This window comes from Helianthus annuus, chromosome 15, assembly GCF_002127325.2.
Source record: "Helianthus annuus cultivar XRQ/B chromosome 15, HanXRQr2.0-SUNRISE, whole genome shotgun sequence".
Lineage (NCBI taxonomy): Eukaryota > Viridiplantae > Streptophyta > Magnoliopsida > Asterales > Asteraceae > Helianthus > Helianthus annuus.
In genome coordinates, this window is record NC_035447.2 from 51649023 (window position 1) to 51669611 (window position 20589).

General features: G+C 35.4%; 2 protein-coding genes across 2 annotated transcripts; both read left to right on the plus strand.

The window, feature by feature from the left end:
• Positions 1–266: 266 nt before the first annotated feature.
• On the plus strand, positions 267–1073 carry LOC110911622. The gene is made up of 2 exons (XM_022156248.2): positions 267–628; positions 842–1073. Exons 1-2 carry the CDS (start codon positions 363–365, stop codon positions 897–899), a joined length of 324 nt encoding a protein of 107 aa, XP_022011940.1. The 5' UTR covers positions 267–362; the 3' UTR covers positions 900–1073.
• Positions 1074–2688: 1615 nt separating this feature from the next.
• Positions 2689–8849, plus strand: LOC110911621. The gene is made up of 2 exons (XM_022156247.2): positions 2689–4510; positions 5086–8849. The coding sequence occupies exons 1-2, from the start codon at positions 3364–3366 to the stop codon at positions 5121–5123; spliced, it is 1185 nt and encodes a 394-aa protein (XP_022011939.1). The 5' UTR covers positions 2689–3363; the 3' UTR covers positions 5124–8849.
• The last annotated feature ends 11740 nt before the right edge of the window (positions 8850–20589 follow it).

Consider the following 20589-nt stretch of genomic DNA (forward strand, 5'->3'; position numbering starts at 1 on the left):
CGTTTCAATTAATGCTTGCCGTTTATATCTATTACCAGTTACTCAGTTACATCAACATGAACTCCACCAACAGTAACTCATTTATTGCTAATCCTCACACTTGCTACTAGTAACAAATGGTCACAGATAAGGATACAATTATTTAGCATTTTAAAAGATAAAAGATAATCTTGTTTGATACTTAAAAATCTTGAAAAAGCCACGTCATTGTCACACCCTCCACTTTATTATTTCTTTTTCCTCTATAAATAGTTAAATTCACCACTAAAGTGAAGGCTCACGTAAATCCCGTTAGCACTTCACCTTTACCCCTATAGCTAGAATACAATCATATTCATTTGAGACCAACCATATATTGATTCATGAAGTTTTTCTTCTCGGAGCTTGGTTTTTGTTTCCGCGTAACACAGGCAACGGATATCGTCTGCGATGATGTCTCAACCACTCGTCGACGCCTAAGGCATGATAAATTCACCAAACACTGGAAGCCGGAGCTCTCAGCAATTGCTGAGGACCGGGGCACGCGCAGACAGAGCCATGAATCCGTCAGATCCGAGAAGAAACCGTTGAACAAAACCAGATCCACTGGAAAAGCTCGATCGCATTCGTATAGTAGCGGTGATTACAGGTAAAACTGCTACTCACGATTCTTGTCACTTATCATTTTTTTTTATAATTTTGTTAAAAAAAAGTTCATATAGAGTACTAAGGTGTTTTACTTAAAGACTCAATAAGAGTTGTATAATAACCTAAAAATTAAAATAAGAATAGTAAAAGTGTTACGGATTTTTAACATGTGATATTAGTTGTTTATTATTATTATTGTACTGTAAAAATGCAGGAAATTTACTCAGGCAATGGTGATTCCCGCTTTTTCTCCGACTCCGTTCGTCTTCTGATTAGGATGATAGGAGACGCTTGTTTCTACATAGTGTCTGTATATTGAAATTTGTGAATAATTTTACATTGGGTTGTAATTAAACTAGTAAGTTGTCCCCCGCGTTGCTATGTATTTGAAACGTAAGGTATATCGAATTTTATCGTCAAATAAAAAAGTACTATATTTGACTCGACTGGTTTTCGAAAAAAAAATTATGTCAAAACGTAGAGCTGAAAAATTACATCAAAATAAGTACGAAAACGTATTGTATTTGACCCGACTCATTTCCGGGAAAATAAAAGTCACGTCAAAACGTAGACCAACCGAAAACGTTACGTCGAAACATAAATCAACTTGAATTTATACCGCCAGATACATAAAAAAACACGTAAAACTCGATTACAAAGTCTTTACAAAATTAACGGGTTGGAAGTGTCAAAGCTGAAACTTGAGGGTAAAAGTTTACAAAAAGACATAAAAAAAGTCAAGGTATTATTCACACCATGGGCGGCCCTGGGGTGGGCAGGGATGACCACCGGCTAGGGCCCGATATTTCAAATGGCCCTTTATTTAAAAAAATTCCGATATGTTTATGTAAAAATAAAAAAATTAATAGGGTATATCCATACAAACACCAAAACAGACCCACTTACAAAACTATTCCTCTGATTTAGATTATTTATTAGTCCATTTGCATTAGGTTTAAACCTTTAATGAGCCCAACACCCAATTTCGTTAAGGCCTAAAGACACGTTTTTTCAAGCTCGAAAATGCTACACGAATTATTAGAGCCGGACCTAATTCACACAAGTTAATAATTGAAATATAGATAATGATATAAGTAGGATATTCATGCTTGCCAATTGCTTTATTGCAATAGAAACATAGTGTCTACAAATACAATTACAATCATGATATAGCTTATTACAATTATAAAAAGCATTATCGTTCTTATTAGTTACACAATAGTGGCAACCAACCACGAAAAAACATTGCCTTATTTTTAGATAAAAATCTCGATCGGCACTTTCTAAAGTATGATTGAACTTGTCGATTACCTTCTGTGAAAAAAACATGGGTCCATTACTAGTTGTTGATTGATGCATTTAATCACACAGTACCGGTAATATAAACATTATTGGTTATATACATTACAAAAGAGAGAACGTATAATCAAAATATCTTTTGGAATTTATAAGAAAACTGGTATTAAGCCCCGCGCGTTGCCGCTATGGGCGAAAAACCCTGCTAAATAGTATCAATGTCACGCCGTCATCAGCGACCATCAACACTGAAAAAGCTCGTAAAACAAAATAAATAAAAAATGAACGAAAAGTAGACATGAAAACGTTGAACACCATGCACGCTGAGGCAGCATGCTAATGATCAGCTGATGGTTATAAAGTGTAATATTAGCTTAGACATATCCGTGTAATTAACTCTTATTTTAATCAACAGATTGTGTATGAATAGTTTTTATTTGGATGTTTATTTTAGTCTACCTTTTTTTAATAAGTTGTACATATGTACTCTATGTGAATTTCTTAGTCTCATATATTTACTCGCCATTTACACACAAAAATATCTATCAAGTCCATATAAAAATAACATTTTAGCTTCTATTTGAAAACTTTAAAAGATATATAAATAGAAAAGAAAAAAAAGTCCAACCAGATCAAGTTTCTGCTAGTTTGGTTTGAAATGAGATTAAAGATTGGTGTATAAATTGATTAATTCTTGAAATAAACATGATCAAGTTTAGATCTTCTTGACAGTTGAATGTTGCCCCAGATATTTTAGAAACGGAAACTAAAACCATATACATAATCTGATAATCATATGAATATATATCGATGACCAGCAGCCCGCGTGTTTTAAACCGTACCAAGCCGAAAAACATTAACCAAGAACAGGAAAAACAAACAAACCTCAAGTTAATCACACCAATGTCTAAACCACTATGCCTATATACACATAATAAACTGCTCCTAAAATCTAAAATCCTCATCACCTAGTAGCCAGGCAGCATACCGAAACCAAGTTCGCCATTTAACACGTCATCAAACTCAGAACCATACTTGCGTGCCATCTCATGTAGTGTCTTGTTTCGGGCATATGTGTTAGGAAATAAGTCCATCTTTTGAGGAGAAAAGTCTGGATCAGCTTTACATCATTTCCATTCTCAACAAAAAGATCATTTCCTTCTATTCTCAATTAAATAGCCGTTGCAAATCAATCAAAGAAATATGCCAGCTTTTTATTCTCTTTGTTTCCTTTTTCTATTTCTCTGTAAGGCTATATATGCCTTGGTATTGTTCATTGTAAACATACACAAAAAAGGGTGATAATAAAAAAACAAACTTTCTGTGGTTCTATTTGTTCATATGGTATCAGAGCGGTGCACACGATCTTAGGATCATCCGCTCAAAAACACCAGCCCATCATCTATCAAAAGTTCCTACCCACAATTCGTCAAAGTACCTATGGGAGATGTCGACACCAGCAACAACAATGATCTTGCTGTGCAGATCACTAACCTTCTCAAAAACAGTCTCAACAACCAAAATCAAACCTCAAAACAGAACCTATCTGATGGTTTGAAAATCAATCTCAAGCTAAATAGTCAAAATTATGCTCTATGGGCTCGAATGATTCGAGTAGCCATAGGAGGGAAATCGAAAGCTCTCTTGAGTCATTTAACAGGAAAGCCGGCTCCACCAAAGCCAAACGACGAATCCTTCGATCAATGGGAACAAGACGATTTGGTGGTTATCTCATGGCTGATACAAAATATCGAACCCGCTTTGGCAAGCAACCTAACTGAGTTCCCCACTGCAAAAACACTATGGGATGCCTTAGTTGTTACTTACAGTAGCGGGAAGGATAAGCTGCAAACGTTCGATTTACACGTCAAGGCGAATGGTATAAAGCAAAATGGTTCGCCATTAGAGGACTTCTGGATTATTATGCAAGGGGTTTGGGGGGAAATAGAAAGGAGAGACCCTAACCCCATGACATGTCCAGAAGATATAACAACTTACAACAAGATTCGGTCAGAACAAAAACTCTTCCAATTCCTAAACGCGCTCGACAGACAATATGACACCGTGAAACGAGAAATCCTCCGTTGGGACCCGTTACCTTCAGCCGAAGGTGCCTATGCTGCTGTTCGAAAAGAGATGGCACATCAAGGAATCTTGGGAATAACCATTGATACCTCATATAACCCGAACGGAGTGGCGGCAGGTCTGAATGCCAACGGGTCACGCGAATCAGAGGGCCTAGGGTTTCTGTCAAGAGGGCGCGTCGATCAGAAGAGCTCCAATACGGGATCATCATTCCGAATCGATAAGAGCAAGTTGAAGTGTGGCCATTGTGGCATGTCAAAACATACCAAGGATCAATGCTTTCAGCTAGTCGGTTACCCGGAATGGTGGAATGATAACCACAAAACACAGAAAGGGGGAAAAATCAGTACCGCTGCCGGAAGATCATCAGCCGCCATAGGCAACCAGAAGGCTACCAGTAGTGGTGGCAAGGGACAGGAGGATACTGATGGTGGAGGAGCCAGCGGATTCGGAGGAATGGCAGCTGGAAACTATATAGGACAGGAGGAGGACACCAATGGAGGTAATGGGTTTGAGGGACTATCCTCAGACCCTTGTATTTGTAATCCCAATTTTTTTAGCCCTAATATTTTAAGTATATTAGAAAACAATTCTCTAGAACCATGTTTTCATGATACTGGGCAAACACATGGTGGATGGCAAAAAGGTGGGAGTAAATGTTTGCCATCTGAGACAAATGAAGAAAATATTTTTTTAAAAAAGCCTAACGATTTTTATTCAAAAAAACCCATTTTTTATAAACATAAATCAGATATTAGTGGAGGACATGCTAATATGGCTAAAAAACATGGACCATTAGAAAAATCATGGATTTTTGATTGCGGTGCTACTGACACTATGACGTATGACTTATCAGATATAACGATAAAATCAAAACCGAAAATTAAACATATTAAAACTGCCGATGGGGGAGTAGTTCCCGTAAAAGGAGGAGGAACTATCGAAATTTCCCCGAATTTGAAACTTTCAAACTGTCTTTATATTCCATCTTTGTCACATAAGTTATTATCCATTAGTCATGTCACAAAGGAATAAAATTGCATTGTTTTAATGCACCCCACTTTTTGTATCCTATAGGATATCATGACGGGGGTGATCATTGGGCGTGGCACTGAGCGACGTAGGCTATATTATGTAGACGAAGTGACTCATCATGGCACTGCTATGTTGGCTCATGGAACTACAAATAGAGAAGCGTGGTTATGGCATAGGAGATTGGGACACCCTTCTCTTAGTTATTTACATATTTTATTTCCAAAATTATTTCCTCTAAATAAACCATTAAAATGTGAGACTTGTATTTTGGCTAAAAGCCACAGACATAGCTACAAGTTGAACAATACCAAAGTTGGTTTACCTTTTTCTCTCGTTCACTCATATGTTTGGGGGCCAGCGGAGGTTGTGGGTGGACAAAAGTTTCGTTTTTTTGTTCTTTTCATTGATGATTGCACACATATGACGTGGATTTATTTTTTAAAACATAAATCTGAAGTTTTTGACAAATTTACTATGTTCTATAAACTGATACAAACTCAATATAAAACCATCATTCAAATCTTACGATCTGATAATGGGGGAGAATTTATAAATAAATCCATGGAACAGTTTTGTCAAGAAAAAGGAATAATTCACCAAACGACGTGCTCTCACACACCAGAACAGAATGGCGTCGTTGAACGGAAAAACCGTATTCTCTTGGAAATAACCCGTGCCATGTTAATTGAAGCAAAGGTCCCTAAATTTTTTTGGCCCGAAGCTCTTGCTACTGCTACATATCTCATTAACCGATTGCCAACTAAAGCTCTTAATCTAAAAACCCCCCTCCAAAGTTTATCAGAATTTACAAAAATCCCTCCTCCTCTCACACTAAAACCACGCATATTTGGCTGCTCTGTCTTTGTTCACATTCCTAAAATTAACCGGCACAAATTAGGTCCATGTGCAGAAAAATGCGTCTTTGTGGGCTATGGTATCAATAAGAAAGGATACCGATGTTATAACCCACAAAAACGACATATGTACACCACCATGGATTGTCATTTTTTAGAAACTGATTTTTTCTATCCCACCCAACATAGTGGACAGGGGGAGAAGGAGTATAATGACACACTAAGTTGGTTGAGTTATAACCCTATCTCTGAAGAAATTAGCCACGATACCCAAGACATTGAGCCCACGATCAGTGCCACTAGCCAAGACACTCCAGGTCCTATACCTGAGGTAAATGAATCCGAGACTCACAATGATATACAAAACAACAATATTTCTAACAATCATGAGACAGGAGCAACTGAACAAACGGTACATGAAGCATTTGAGGAGGATATAGAAAATGAAGAACATGACGAGGATATAGAGGATAATCAAGACGAAACAATCGAGGGATATGTTCTTCCTCCAAGGTCAAACCTGGGGGTTCCTCCCAAGCGATACTCGCCAGAAAGATACTCTAGATCTTCTAGGTATCCTCTGGCAAATATCGCCGAAGGGAACCTATCCCAAGAAGCTAAGGCGTTTGCTTCATCCCTCTATAACGATCAAATTCCCAACTCTATAAACCAGGCCTTAGAGTCAGAAAACTGGAAGAAAGCCATGGAGATAGAGATGGAAGCCTTAATGAGAAATGATACGTGGGAAAAATGTGTTGTCCCTCCAGGTAAAAAAACAGTGGGATGTCGATGGGTCTTCACAATCAAACGCAAACCAGAGAACAATTGAGAGATATAAGGCTCGTCTAGTAGCCAAAGGGTACACACAAACGTATGGGATTGACTAATCAGAGACATTCTCACCAGTTGCTAAAATTGACACAATTCGTGTTCTCTTCTCGATCGCCGCCAATAAAGGATGGCCTTTACATCAACTCGATGTTAAGAACGCTTTCCTTCATGGAGAACTGAAAGAAGAAGTATATATGGAAGCCCCAACTGGTTTCTCCAAAGACTTCAAACCAGAAGAAGCATGTCGTCTGAAGAAGTCCATTTACGGGCTTAAACAATCCCCTCGTGCATGGTTTGGGAGATTCACCCTAGCAATGAAAAACTACGGATTTCAACAAAGCAACTCTGAGCATACGTTATTCCTTAAGCGTAAAGGTAATCTGGTAACATGTTTAATTATATATGTTGATGACATGATCATTACAGGAAATGATGAAGAAGAAATGAAAAAGTTAAAAACGAATTTATTCATGGAGTTCGAAATGAAGGACTTAGGAAGACTTAAGTACTTTCTTGGTATTGAAGTATTGAGATCTAAACAGGGTATTTTTATATGTCAAAAAAAATATATTCTTGATCTTCTCGCTGAGACAGGAATGATCGACTGCAAACCTGCTAGCACACCAATGATAGCAAACCAGAAACTCTTTATGGAAAAAGACGGGAAACTTACAGACAAAGAAAGGTACCAACGCATAGTGGGAAAATTAATATACCTTTCGCATACTCGCCCGGATATCGCCTATGCCGTTGGGGTAGTCAGCCAGTTCATGCATCAGCCTCAAGTAGCTCACATGGAAGCAATATGGAGAATCATCAGATACCTCAAGGGTACACCGGGTCATGGGGTTCTCTTCCAACCAAATGAATATCTAAAGATCCAGGCCTACACAGACGCAGATTGGGCAGGAGATAAAGGAGACAGAAGGTCAACATCTGGGTACTTCACTCTCGTTGGAGGGAACCTAGTAACATGGAGGAGTAAGAAACAAAAAGTTGTAGCTTTATCTAGTGCCGAAGCTGAGTTTCGAGGGATTGCCCGAGGCCTTGCAGAAGTTCTATGGATACGCAAGTTACTTAACGAGATCGGTTTCCATCAAAATGAAGCTAGCAGGATCATGTGTGATAATAAAGCTGCTATACAAATCTCAGAAAACCCAGTTCAACACGATCGTACAAAGCATGTGGAAGTTGATCGACACTTCATCAAAGAGAAAATTGAAACAGGGATTATCGAGCTACCATTCGTCCGATCACAAAACCAACTAGCAGACATATTAACAAAAGCGGTCAACGAAAATATTTTTAATCACTGCCTAAACAAGTTGAGCATCCGAAACCCTACGACTCAACTTGAGGGGGAGTGTTAGGAAATAAGTCCATCTTTTGAGGAGAAAAGTCTGGATCAGCTTTATATCATTTCCATTCTCAACAAAAAGATCATTTCCTTCTATTCTCAATTAAATAGCCGTTGCAAATCAATCAAAGAAATATGCCAGCTTTTTGTTCTCTTTGTTTCCTTTTTCTATTTCTCTGTAAGGCTATATATGCATTGGTATTGTTCATTGTAAACATACACAAAAAAGGGTGATAATAAAAAAACAAACTTTCTATGGTTCTATTTGTTCATAATATGCAGTCTCAAACTCTACCTGAGCCCTCTCATTCCTCAAAGTTGCTTCAACCAACTCCAGCCTTAACGGGTCATTCCCAAATTTTAGATTTCTCACCATGTGTACCTTGTTACGGGCCCACGAAAGATCAAACCCAATCCTCCCAAAAAAATTTATATCCGTCTCAAGATTAGTGAGCTCATCCTCTTCCAATTTGTTGACAGATTTTTGTATAAAACATTTAATGAAATTGTGAAGTTCTTTCAAAGTTGACTGCCAATAACTCTTTGGAATGGTTTCTAGCCCTTGAAACGTTTGCGGATAGTGGTCCTCCACCGCCTGTAACATCTCTTTTTCTAGTTGTCCAACATCGTTCCCTCGCCACAATCCCTCCGGATCTTCTATTGGGACAGGCGTATGATCGAGTGATGGTGCTAAAGCATCTTGGGGATCGTCAGATTTCCATATCCAGCCATTCATACGATCGTCTGCAGCAACTATATTTGACACAAAAATAAGTAATGAGAATCAACACACATTAGGTTGTTACAAGATGTTGAACGTTGCAGTTTGCATACCATTGGTGAATTGATCTTGATTATCAAAAGGGAAATTACTCTGAATCGCATGATCAACAAACTACTTCTTGGTGAACTAACTTTCATTATGTGAATCATCATCTTCTGAATTTTTGGAACTGAGACAAGCAATACTTGTGTCTGCTCTTGAACCTGTGCTGTTTAATATATCATGAAACAACTTCTTCTTTTATTTGAGAGTTATACATTCAGGAAAGTTTTCAATTCCACTTGAAAATAATAACTCTAAAGCAACTTTCAAATCTAACAAAGAATCCAGCTTAGACTCGACATCGTCAAGCAGTTTAGTAATCTGTTTCAACAGATAACAAAAGAAAAATTTAACAACTATAATTAAAATAAATGTAGAATAACATGTATAAAATAAAAAATTTCAGTTGGAATATATCAGTATTTAAAATCACTATAAAATAAAAACGATTGAATATTACTAAAAGATTGAAAATAAAAACGAACCTCTAACTGATCAGATTCTTCTTGAACAACCTCTTTTTCTGTTAATTTTTTTATTTCAGATCGTCCAAAAGCGTTACACTCAATTTCCAGTAGTTCACGTTTTTTCATCTTCTCAACACTCCAAAATTTCATTGCTTGAACACTACTTGGAGTATTCAATTTTTCGAATGATGTAACTTCAAGATAGAGAAGCTGAAAAGAAGTAAATACTACAAGGAAAAACACCTGTGGAAACCAAATTTTTTGAACTTTTAGGGACGACTTATCGTCCCTATAAGTATTTTTAACCTATAGGAACGATATATGGTATCCACATCTTTTGTTCCTATAGGCCCCTCCCTACAGGTTATTAAGGTGGTCCCTATTGGTGTTGTCCCCATAGATCAACTTTTAGAGACCAAAAGTCGTCCCTATAGAGTTAAAATAAAAAAAAAAACTGGTTTAAGCTTTTAGATACCAAAAGTTGTCCCTATAGATTTAAAAATAAAAAAAATGGTTTAAACTTTTAGAGGCCAAAAGTCGTCCCTATAAAGTTAAAATAAAAAAAATTGGTTTAAACTTTTAGAGACAAAAAGTTGTCCCTATAGAGTTAAAATAAAAAAAAATTTAAAAATTTGGTTTAAACTTTTAGAGACAAAAGGTCGTCCCTTTAGAGTTAAAATAAAAAAAAAAATTGGTTTAAATGTATAGGGACGATATGTTGTTCCACCAAGTTCAAAAATCATTTTTTTCTTTTTTTCCTATAGGGACAATATGTCGTCCCTACAGATTATTATTTTTAATGTGTTTTACTTTTTTTTTACAATTATTAACCTGCTTTTTTAAACTGAATTTAAACAGGAAATTTCAAAACTACATATTATACTAAAGATTCAAAATACAAAATATTCGTCATAGTTATCAAGTCCAAGCTTCAAAATAAACATTAGTTATCGAGTACAAACTTCAAATTAAAAGTTTAATGCAAATATCTAAGTCTAATCATCATCTTCATCATCTTCGTCAACTTGACGCATTTTTCGTTTCAATTCATTAAGTCTAAGAATATATAAAAATAAATATATTTTAAAGAAAATAATCCGAACGAAGCCGAGCTGAGCTACCAAACGAGCCAAACCGAGCCAATTCGACTCGTTATGAGCTGAGCCGGGCGGGCTCACTTTCTAACTGAGCTGAGCTAGCTCGGCTCACTTTCAAACCGAGCCATATCGAGCGGGCTCACTTTCTAACCGAGCCGAGCGGGCTCACTTATGTTTTGATTAAGAAGATTTATAAACCCTATAAAAACTAAATCAAATTTATGTATTGTGTTTTATGTTTATGTCGAAATTAAGTTATTAACCAATTAACCAAAATTTTCAAATTCGGTTATGAAAACCCCAAAACAAAACCGAACCGGTTCGTGCTCACCCATATCACAGTACACACATACATACACAATTCCATATACATACACAAAAACACATAGATACGTACATACATACATACACGTATACACATACATACGCACACTAACACAATAACACAGACATACACATATACTAACACGTAGACACATACTAAACAAACACATATAGATACGTACGGGTATACATGCATACATATCCACATCCACATATACTAACACATGCACACATATACGCATACTAACACAATAACACGTACATACACATATACTAACATGCACACACATACGCACACTAACACATACACACTCTACATAATTACATACACATACACATCCGCACACATATACACTAACACATACACATACACGTCTATTGACACTTACACATCCACATACACGTCTATTGACACTTACACATCCACATACACACACGTACAATGCACATGCCTGCTCATGACCCTGGAGATGGTGTAACATTGAATCCTTATTAATTCTAATGGAATAATTTCCTGCCTCGTTTGCTTTATTAATCGCATAAGGTAGAAGTTTCATACGATACATACCTTTAGGAGAATTGGCAGACGACAACGGTGGCCACAATTTATGGTTGCTAACAGAGGAATCAGGCAAGCACACCTGACTCATGGTGGTTTGTAGCTTTCCAATTACAGGTTCCTTATTCGAGTAGATCATTAACTTCCTAGGTCATTTTCGACGATTCAAGATAGTGTGATAGCTGTTGCTCCATTTAGTTGTCATATATGGGGTCTCCGGTGACTAAATGTGTGGCATTCGGTTAAAGCCCTCATGACGTGGTTGAGAAGGTTATGGATTCGAAACCGGTATGAGCATTTGGTCATCCACTAGTTTTGGTTTCCCACTTGTGGTAAAAAGGACTGAGATTGTGATGGTCTTTGGTGGTAGGTTTGTCTTTTACGATAAACAAAATGATGGTCAAATGGGCCAACAACTTAAAGACAGTCATTGACGGTCAAACCAAGCAATTGAGCGGATGTTGATTCTATCATCATTTGAGGAGATCCGAAACTTAATCAACGAAATAAGCGTTTTTAAAAAATACACATACACACATACACCCACAAATATACATATACAATTGAAAATATTTTATTATTATTATTATTATTATTATTATTATTATTATTATTTATCAATGAAGAATAGAACAAACAAATTAAAATTAATATTTAGTATATAACCTAATTATTATAAATGAAAAACCAAATGATATATTTATTATAATTACAAAATTAAATTTATTAATAAGAATAGTTTTCAAAAAAGATAAAGTAAAATAAAATAAAATAACTTACATAAACTTTCTCTATAGGGACAATTTATGGTCCCTCTAGGTTGTGAAGTGGTGGGAAAATTTTAAAAAAAATGTGGGAAGTTTTGGCGCTAAAAAAAATTGACTAGTCAAAATTATTCGAAACCATATATCGTCCCTATAGCTTGAGTCTTTTTTTATTTCCGCCATTACTAAATTAAATTTAAAAAATAGTAATAATCAAAGCTATAGAAACGACTTATAGTCTCTACAAGTTGAAACATTTTTTTAGGTTTTTTATGATATTAGAATTAAAAAAATAAACAAAAACAATTTATCTTTGAGCTATAGGGACGACTTTTGGTCCCTATAGAAAAAACTTAAATGAAATGAAGGAAAACTCTATATGAACGAAAAGTCCTCCCAATTGCTTGTTGTATAGGGACGACTACTGTCCTCCCTATAGATTTTGTCCCTACAAGTGTTTTTTCTTTTTTTTAACTTTTTTTTTATTTTCGTCATTATTAAATGAAATTTTTTTAAAAATATTCAAAGTTATAGAGACGACTTGTGGTCTCTACATGTTAAAACATTTATTTGTTTCTTATTTATAATATTAGAATTTAAAAAAAAAAAAAAACAATTTAACTTCGAGCTATAGGGACGACTTTTGGTCCCTATAGAAAAAACTTAATTGAAATGTTGCAAAACTATATATGAACCAAAAGTCCTCCCCATAGCTTGTTTTATAGGGACGACTTTTGTCCTCTCTAAAAATTTTGTCCCTAAAAGTGTTTTTTCTTGTAGTGACATATATATAAAATATATGCTGTGAACGTATAGTAAGTAAAAATAGTTGAAAGAACTTACAATTAGGAAAACAATTGGTCCATTGAAACAACATCCTCTATCATTTCTGTTCCATAATCGTTTACACCCTTTCAAAGACTCAAAGATGTAGCCACACCCATCTATTAACTTTATCTCAACACACTCATCAACGCGTTCTAGAAGATCGGTCAGTAAACTTCCACTCGATGCACATTCAACCATCGAGTTCAGAAATAACGTTATAAAGTTTTGAACGAAAACCATGTCAGCATCATCACTTTCTTCAATTTTTCTTGCGATGTCACTTGGCCTTATGACTTTAACAAACTGAGATTGCCATATACGATAGCATTCTTTTGCTAATTCGTTAACCACCAAACTACTAACAGGTGTTCCTCCATGCGATATACGATATATGTGATGTATCAACTCAACAGTTATTTGGATACATCCATTGGGCAACCGCAATTCCATAGACTTAGGATCAAAACAGTCTACCACAAAGTATCCTAACTTCGATAGAATACCGCTGCAGTTATTTCCTAACAGAGCCCCGAATCCGATATCTATAACTTTTTTTTTTCTGTGCACTGTTTAAAGATTTTATAGCATTGTAGAAGGGTTTGGGAGTATTCCTAAGTCTTAATGTTTTGAACTTTTTATAATTGTGTGCACAAAGTTTTTTCCTTTTCCTTTTCCTATTAACAAGAGAAGTATTTTTTTGTCTGTTTTCTTTACGATGATATGCTGTTAAAAGATTTAAAATAAATTAGTTTACAAATCTTAAATAGAATGACGAACAAAAACAATTATTAAAAAACAAAATATTAAAAAGGGATGCAAACATGTTCGTACACCACTGGCGGAGTATCAGCAGCCATAGTTGTCAATAGCGAGCGTGTTGGTCGTTATAGCGTGCTACGTAGCGCATAGGTCTAGGCTTGCTATTAGGTTTTTGCGATAGATAGCGATAATGCCAACAGTTTATTTATTTATTTAGTATAAATAGCAATTATATATAGCTATAAAATAGTTGGATTTTAGGTTTTTGTTATATATATACATATAAAATAGTATATATACAAGGGTATTTTGATATAATATACATATAAAAAAAATTAAAAGTTCTTTTCTAGTGTATCACTATTTATAAAATAGTCATCCGCTATTTATCGCTATTCGTTACGTAGCATATAGGTACCTTATCGTTATTTGTCGCTAGGGGAAGGTTCATTTGAGAAGAAAAATTAATTGAGAAGAAAAAGAACAAAGGGTAATTTTGTAAAACATGAAATAGTTTTTCACTTATCTCATTTATTATCATTTTTGACTAATTAATTAGTCATAAAGACTATTATCCTCCACACTAACCTTTTTTTGCCTACACACATCAAAAAGTTGTCCTACATATTTCGAAATGCATCCTACACGTTGAAATTTATCTTACACAACTCGTAATTTATCCTACACAACTTCTAATTTATCCTACACTTTAAATTATTTTATTTTATTTTTTAAAAAAAATATATATTTTGAAGATAAGTTACAAAAAATTTAATGTATTAGCTATTAAAGAGGAAGACTACAAATTAAAGACCTATGTAGATTTACCAATGTACCCTTATAGTAACATTAAATACTTATATTAAATGAAGTAAAATAAAACATTCTTATTGGTTGAAATTTGTTCTTTTTTCTTCTTACAAAAAAATTATTCTCATTTGAACTCTCCACTTTGTCGCTATTGGCCATTAACAACTATGTCAGCAGCTTATAGCCCTATACAAGTTGTATAGATTATCAGTGGTGTCAGGTATGTCTTATGTCGTCTAATGACAACTCGTATAGGCTTATACTAGTCAAATAGGTTAAAGAATCTTTTAAGAAAATCATATTTTTTAATAAAAAAAAGTATAACATTTTGTAATAAAACTAAACAATATACAAAATTTTCTTTGTCAAATAGTAATTTCATTTTTAATAAAAGTAAACAATTGTAACACTTTGTAATAAAGACTAAACAAATTATGATATTCTTTTTCATAAAGATATAACTTTTTATAATGTGTTTTTTGTGAATGGGAAGAACTAGACTCAAATAACCCTATACGAGTCACAAATCAGGAGCTACACGTCTCGTAAAAATGATACGTGATACGAGCCATGTGTCCCTATAGGAGTCGTATAGGTATACAATTTGATTGTTTTAACACTCGCAACTTTGTTCAAAAATGTGAGCGGGTTGTACAGCTATACGACTCGTATAGGTGACCCAGCGGCACAAAACTAAAAGTAATATATAGTTAATAGTTAAAACTAATTTGACTATAAAGTATTAGTAAAAACAATACAAAAGAGTATAATTTCAGATCTAAAAAATAATAAACACAAATAGAAGCAAAAACTTAAAACCCAAAATTATATGATTTTCTAGCAACTTTCAACCTAATGATTTGCTTGGCATAAATGAATCTAGAAAAAACATCATTTCACATGTAAATAACAAATTTTCACAAACTTACTTAGGAAATCATCTTCATTTTCTTTGGATACGTGTTGTTGAGAGTCAATAGGAGTACGGTCTTCTTTTAGGGCTAAACACACAAAAACAAATGAATGTTAACGAAAAATGAAAAAAAAAAAAGTTAATAATAAAATACTTACATTCAATGTTTTGGCACATGGTATAGTAATCGGAACAAGACATGATCAGAAAACTTGAAAAAATGAGAAGATAGTTTGAAATTTTGAAGAAGAAGAAGATATTGTTTGAAAATTTGAAGAAAAAAATGATGGTACTGTACCGTCTATTTGACGGTACTCAATACGAAGAAGTACTGTCTATTTGAAGGTACTCGTAAAAGAAGGGTTTTTCCTTTTGATATTTTTCATGTAAATAATATGATTTTATCTGTTCTACAAGTAAATTGTGGTTTTAGTCTATGATGTTTGACCCAAATACTTTTTTACTGTTATTTTAGTTTAAATAGCTTTTTTTCGGCCATTTTAATTTAAATAGTTTTTTTCTGTCGTTATCATCCAATTCACTAACTCCATTAAAAAAAGTAAGTTAACTTAGGGGTATTTTGGTCAAACCAAATTATTCAACTTATGGGCATTTTGGTCAAACCCCATCGTTCAACACCACAATCCCCACCGTTCACCACCACCATCACTCCCCATCGTACAACAGAAACAAAAACCGAGTTCAAATCCAACAGAGAGAGAGGGGGAGAGAGAGAGAGAGAGCAAAGAGAGAGGGGATGAAATGTGGTTTGCAGGTGCGATTTGAGAAGAGATGTAGTGGTTTAAAAAGGTAGAGTAGTGGTTGTTTGCAGGTGCGATGACATGGGGATGGTGGTGTGCCAATTTACAGTGAAAATGATGGCGGTGGTTGCTGATTTACGATGATAGCGGTGGTGTTTGTTGATGACGTGGATGGCGGAAAAGTGGCCGGTGGTGGTGGAAATGGTAGGCGGTGATGGTGGTGGGTGGTGGCGGTGCTGGCATGTGGTGGCAATGATAGAAGGTTATGATGGGGTGGGTGGTGGGAGGTGGTGGTGGTGGTAAACACCCCCTAAAATAAGTCAATAAGTCAATAATGACCGAATTGTCCATCTCATTAACAGAAAAAATGGATGAAGTTAACACAGTGGACTAAAATGACAACAATGAAACCTTTTTGGACCCACAGGCGAAAAATGAAACCTTTGGACTAAACTGGTAAAATGACCTAAACCACAGGGACTAAAATGACATTTAACTGAAAACTAAAAATGGAGTATAGTTTTTTTATAGTAGTCAGTGTATTCATATTTAACATATTAACTGCTTATTAAAGTAGCAAATTATAAAAATGTATATTTAACGTATTAACTACTTATTTTAGTATCATAGGGGGTTCCATCGACTAGATCCTGTTAACATGGTCACGAACTTCCGGATGGCGCCGTGGGTGGCGCCTGCGTTTCGGCAGCGGGACACTGAGACACATCAGATTGTCTAACTGTAAGACTTAAATTGCATTACTAGACCCCTAGTTTAGAAAAGCACAGATTTTCCTAAATCTTTTAATTTTGAATTGTTTCTCTTTTTAATAAAAATAGAAACAATTCAAAATTAAAAGATTTTTATATAAAGACAAGTGAATCCCCTGATTTGTTTAGTTCACGTGTCTGTATAGGAAGACAGTTTCAGATTTAGAATTTTAGACCGATAAATTTTAGTGTCATTTCTTGCTTTCAAATTTTATATTTAGACCGACAAATTTTATATTATCTTTTTTGTATTATTAACTCAATTGTTGATCGTCATATTGTTTTATTCTTGTTTATGATGTTTCGAGTAACTAGGTTTATTTTTTTATTCTAGCGATTGTAACCGTAAATTAATTCTTAGACACAAATTGTTTTTATAATCTTAAGACACATATTTGTCTTGCAGTTGTTGGGCCAAATCCTGGGCCTAGCAATCGCAGTCCACTTTCAGGTTTTTTTTGGTAAACTTTTAAGAGCCCAACATATCCCTTCAACATAGGAATAGGATTTCAGTGAAAATTAATTTTTGTCTTAATATATAAAATTTAAAACATTATTCGTCTTAACAGAAAAAATAAACTAAGTTCATGGTTTAGATGAAAATTTATAAAAATTATGTGACAAAACTATTAATTTTTTGAGTAAATTGATAAAGTCGTCCCTGAGGTTTGGACATGTTTGTCAGTTTTATTCAAAACAAATTTTTTGTGTCATACTGTCCTTCACTTTTGAGATTTTTTATCATTTTCATCCAAACGCCTAACTTTTTTTTTTATCAAAATCGTCCCTGAGATTTGAGAATTTTTGCCATTTTCATCCGAATGTTTAACAAAAAAAAATAAAGCAAATTAGGATGATCGCTTGTTGAGTTTTGTGTGATCACAAGGAAGTAAAAGATGGTTCGCGTTGCTATTAATTAGTAATTAATAATGAAATGTATTTAAACGGGTCAATGCTATGACCCGAGCTAGGTACGTATAAGTAACACTATAATTGAAAGGTGCGATTTTGGTCAAATATGTTGTTGAAAGTCCTTCGTCGTAAAAGAAGTGACTAAGGTTGACCAAAATGCCCATGAACAATAAATCGGGCAAACGACCCTTATGAGTCGTTTGGAAATAAGTTTTGTGATAAAGTAAGGCTTTGATAGTGGTAAACGTATAAGTTCTAAATGACGTATATGACATATGAGTATGAACATCAAATAGGAGCAAGGGTCTTACAATAGGGTGGTTAGCTTGGGGTGGACTGGCATCCACACCGGATTTCCACGTCCACACCGAATGGTTTAAATGAAATATATATGACATATGAGTATGAACATCAAATAGGCTTTAACAATTTATTTTTCATAGTCTATTCGGACTTGAATACTTGAAAATGACAAAATAACAGATATTTGTAGAGTTGGAATTCTAATGGTCCTCATCACTCAAGGTTCTCCTAACCTCATTGTTTATCACAATATTTTTGTTTGTATATCATATAAAATTTAAGTTAAGCATAGAACCACACTAACCGTACAATACATTTGTGGCTGGTGCTTAACAAGTATAATAGAGTTTGTGGTTACATAACTGGTGTGCTCTGTGCATCACATTCCAAACAAAATAATTTGAAAATTCATTTATGAATGACGTAGTTTTTAAAATAAAAAATATGCGGTGTTTAAATGTAGGGATATATTGTCCATATACATGGGAACCCAAGTGGTTTATATGCTTTTGCATTTCCCTCGTCAATGGGGCAGCCATACCATAGGAAGCACACAAAACACACATTAATTATTGAATTTTGGACTTTAGATGTCATGTAGTTTAAGGTAATACCCTTAGATGCCGTCAGTCAGTCCGTCACATATAACATGGATTTTTGGCACACACAAGCATTGTTAGGTCTAGAATGGAGAGGGATGATCAAACATGCCATGCCCTAAAAGCTCATTGCTAGAAAACTGAGATTGTTATCGTAGTTTCAAATCGACATGGATGTGGTCACTATAGGAATCATTCGTGTAATTAAATAAAATAAAACAATTTTATTATTCAATTACAATACAAATACAAAGCAAGCTGGAAATAACTAGTAGAATTACAACTGGAAAACAGAATACAAGAGCTGAAAAAAAAATGAAACAGAAAATAAGGTGGCTGAGGGTTGTGTTTAACACAGGGCCCTTAAAACAAATTCCAAGTCTCTTAGGAGAACTCGTGTTGTTTCCCAGGGTACAATAGTCGAAGCAGTGTGTACTGCCGGAGCTGGCACAAGAACCCGAAGTCTACCTTGAGAAAAATAAGAAGATCAGAAGTGGGAAGAAAGTTGTTTGCATTAGTTGTGTAGTTGCTGGTGTCCATTCTGCAGCAGGGGTACCGTCCTCCATATTTATACTGAAAGTCCTGGTCGAAACTGAAAAATAAATTAAATGGGAGAATTAAATTGCATTAAACGTTATCAATGCACTTTAATTCGTCCTTTAATTCTTAGTCAAAACCGTTGACTCGTCAGTTTCGAATGCTGAAATGAAACTGCTCTGTCATTAATGTGTGTAAGCTTCTGCACGCGCGCGCGCAAGACACACTGGTGCGCGCGTGCCCTTTTGGCTCAAGTTTATGCGAGCGCAGGCCTGCACGCTCATGCGCGCGTGCGCCATTTTGGCTCACTTTTGTGCGCGAGCAGGCTTGCACATCTCATGCGCGCGTGCGCTAGCCGGTCCGCACCACCTTTGTGCACGTGCGTCAGCCATCAGTGAACCTATACGAGCAAGCCACACAGTCGCGCCGTATTGGCTCACACTGATGCGCTCGCGCGCGCTACTTTAGTGCCCCATGCGCGCCAACCTGCCACGTCACCCTCCAAGGTCTACCTGCCACCTGGTCCTTGCAGCCCATGTGCTTCACCACGCGCACGCAGTCAAAAATACAAAGGCGGATCTCAAGCGGCTCAAGGCGTTGCGAGCGTGTGAAGTGCGCCATCAAAGCGTCACATTGCGCCTATCGCCCACGCGAGTTAGGGCACCATTCGCGAGTACACTTAGTATGTGCTTGCATGAAACAATAAGGATGGAGAGTTCACACTTAAATACGTCTTTTAGTTTCATATCTCATCCTATGTGGGACAAGGTGTCACTATCCCAATTTTTCAACATTCAATGTTTCAAACATCAAATTTTGAATATTGATATCTCATTCATCTTAGCTCCGTTTTGGACGTGGTTTAGTTCGTTGCGAAGCTCTTCCAACATAGAACACAAATCCACAAATAAATATATGAAATCTCCTTCGTCCTTATATTTATTTCTAGTCCAAAATTAGGAAAAATGTTTTTCCTATATTTGTGAAAAATGCTATTTTCACAAAACTTCCAACAATCGGTACTTGTACGATCATTTTGTAACGAGTCACAGTTCGGCTGCTAATTAACTTACTGTGTTTACGAACATAAAATTTGGTGGTAAATACTTAATACCCAGCTTTATAGTAGTGGATAATTTTTTGAGTGTTTTGTTTTGTTTTTTGAACGGTAAATTAGCCTATTTCTAAATGTTTTATTTTAGCGACAATAGGACTTGAACTCTCTCGCCCTTTGTAAGGAGTGACTTCACTTAGCAAAAACATTAGCATCATTAA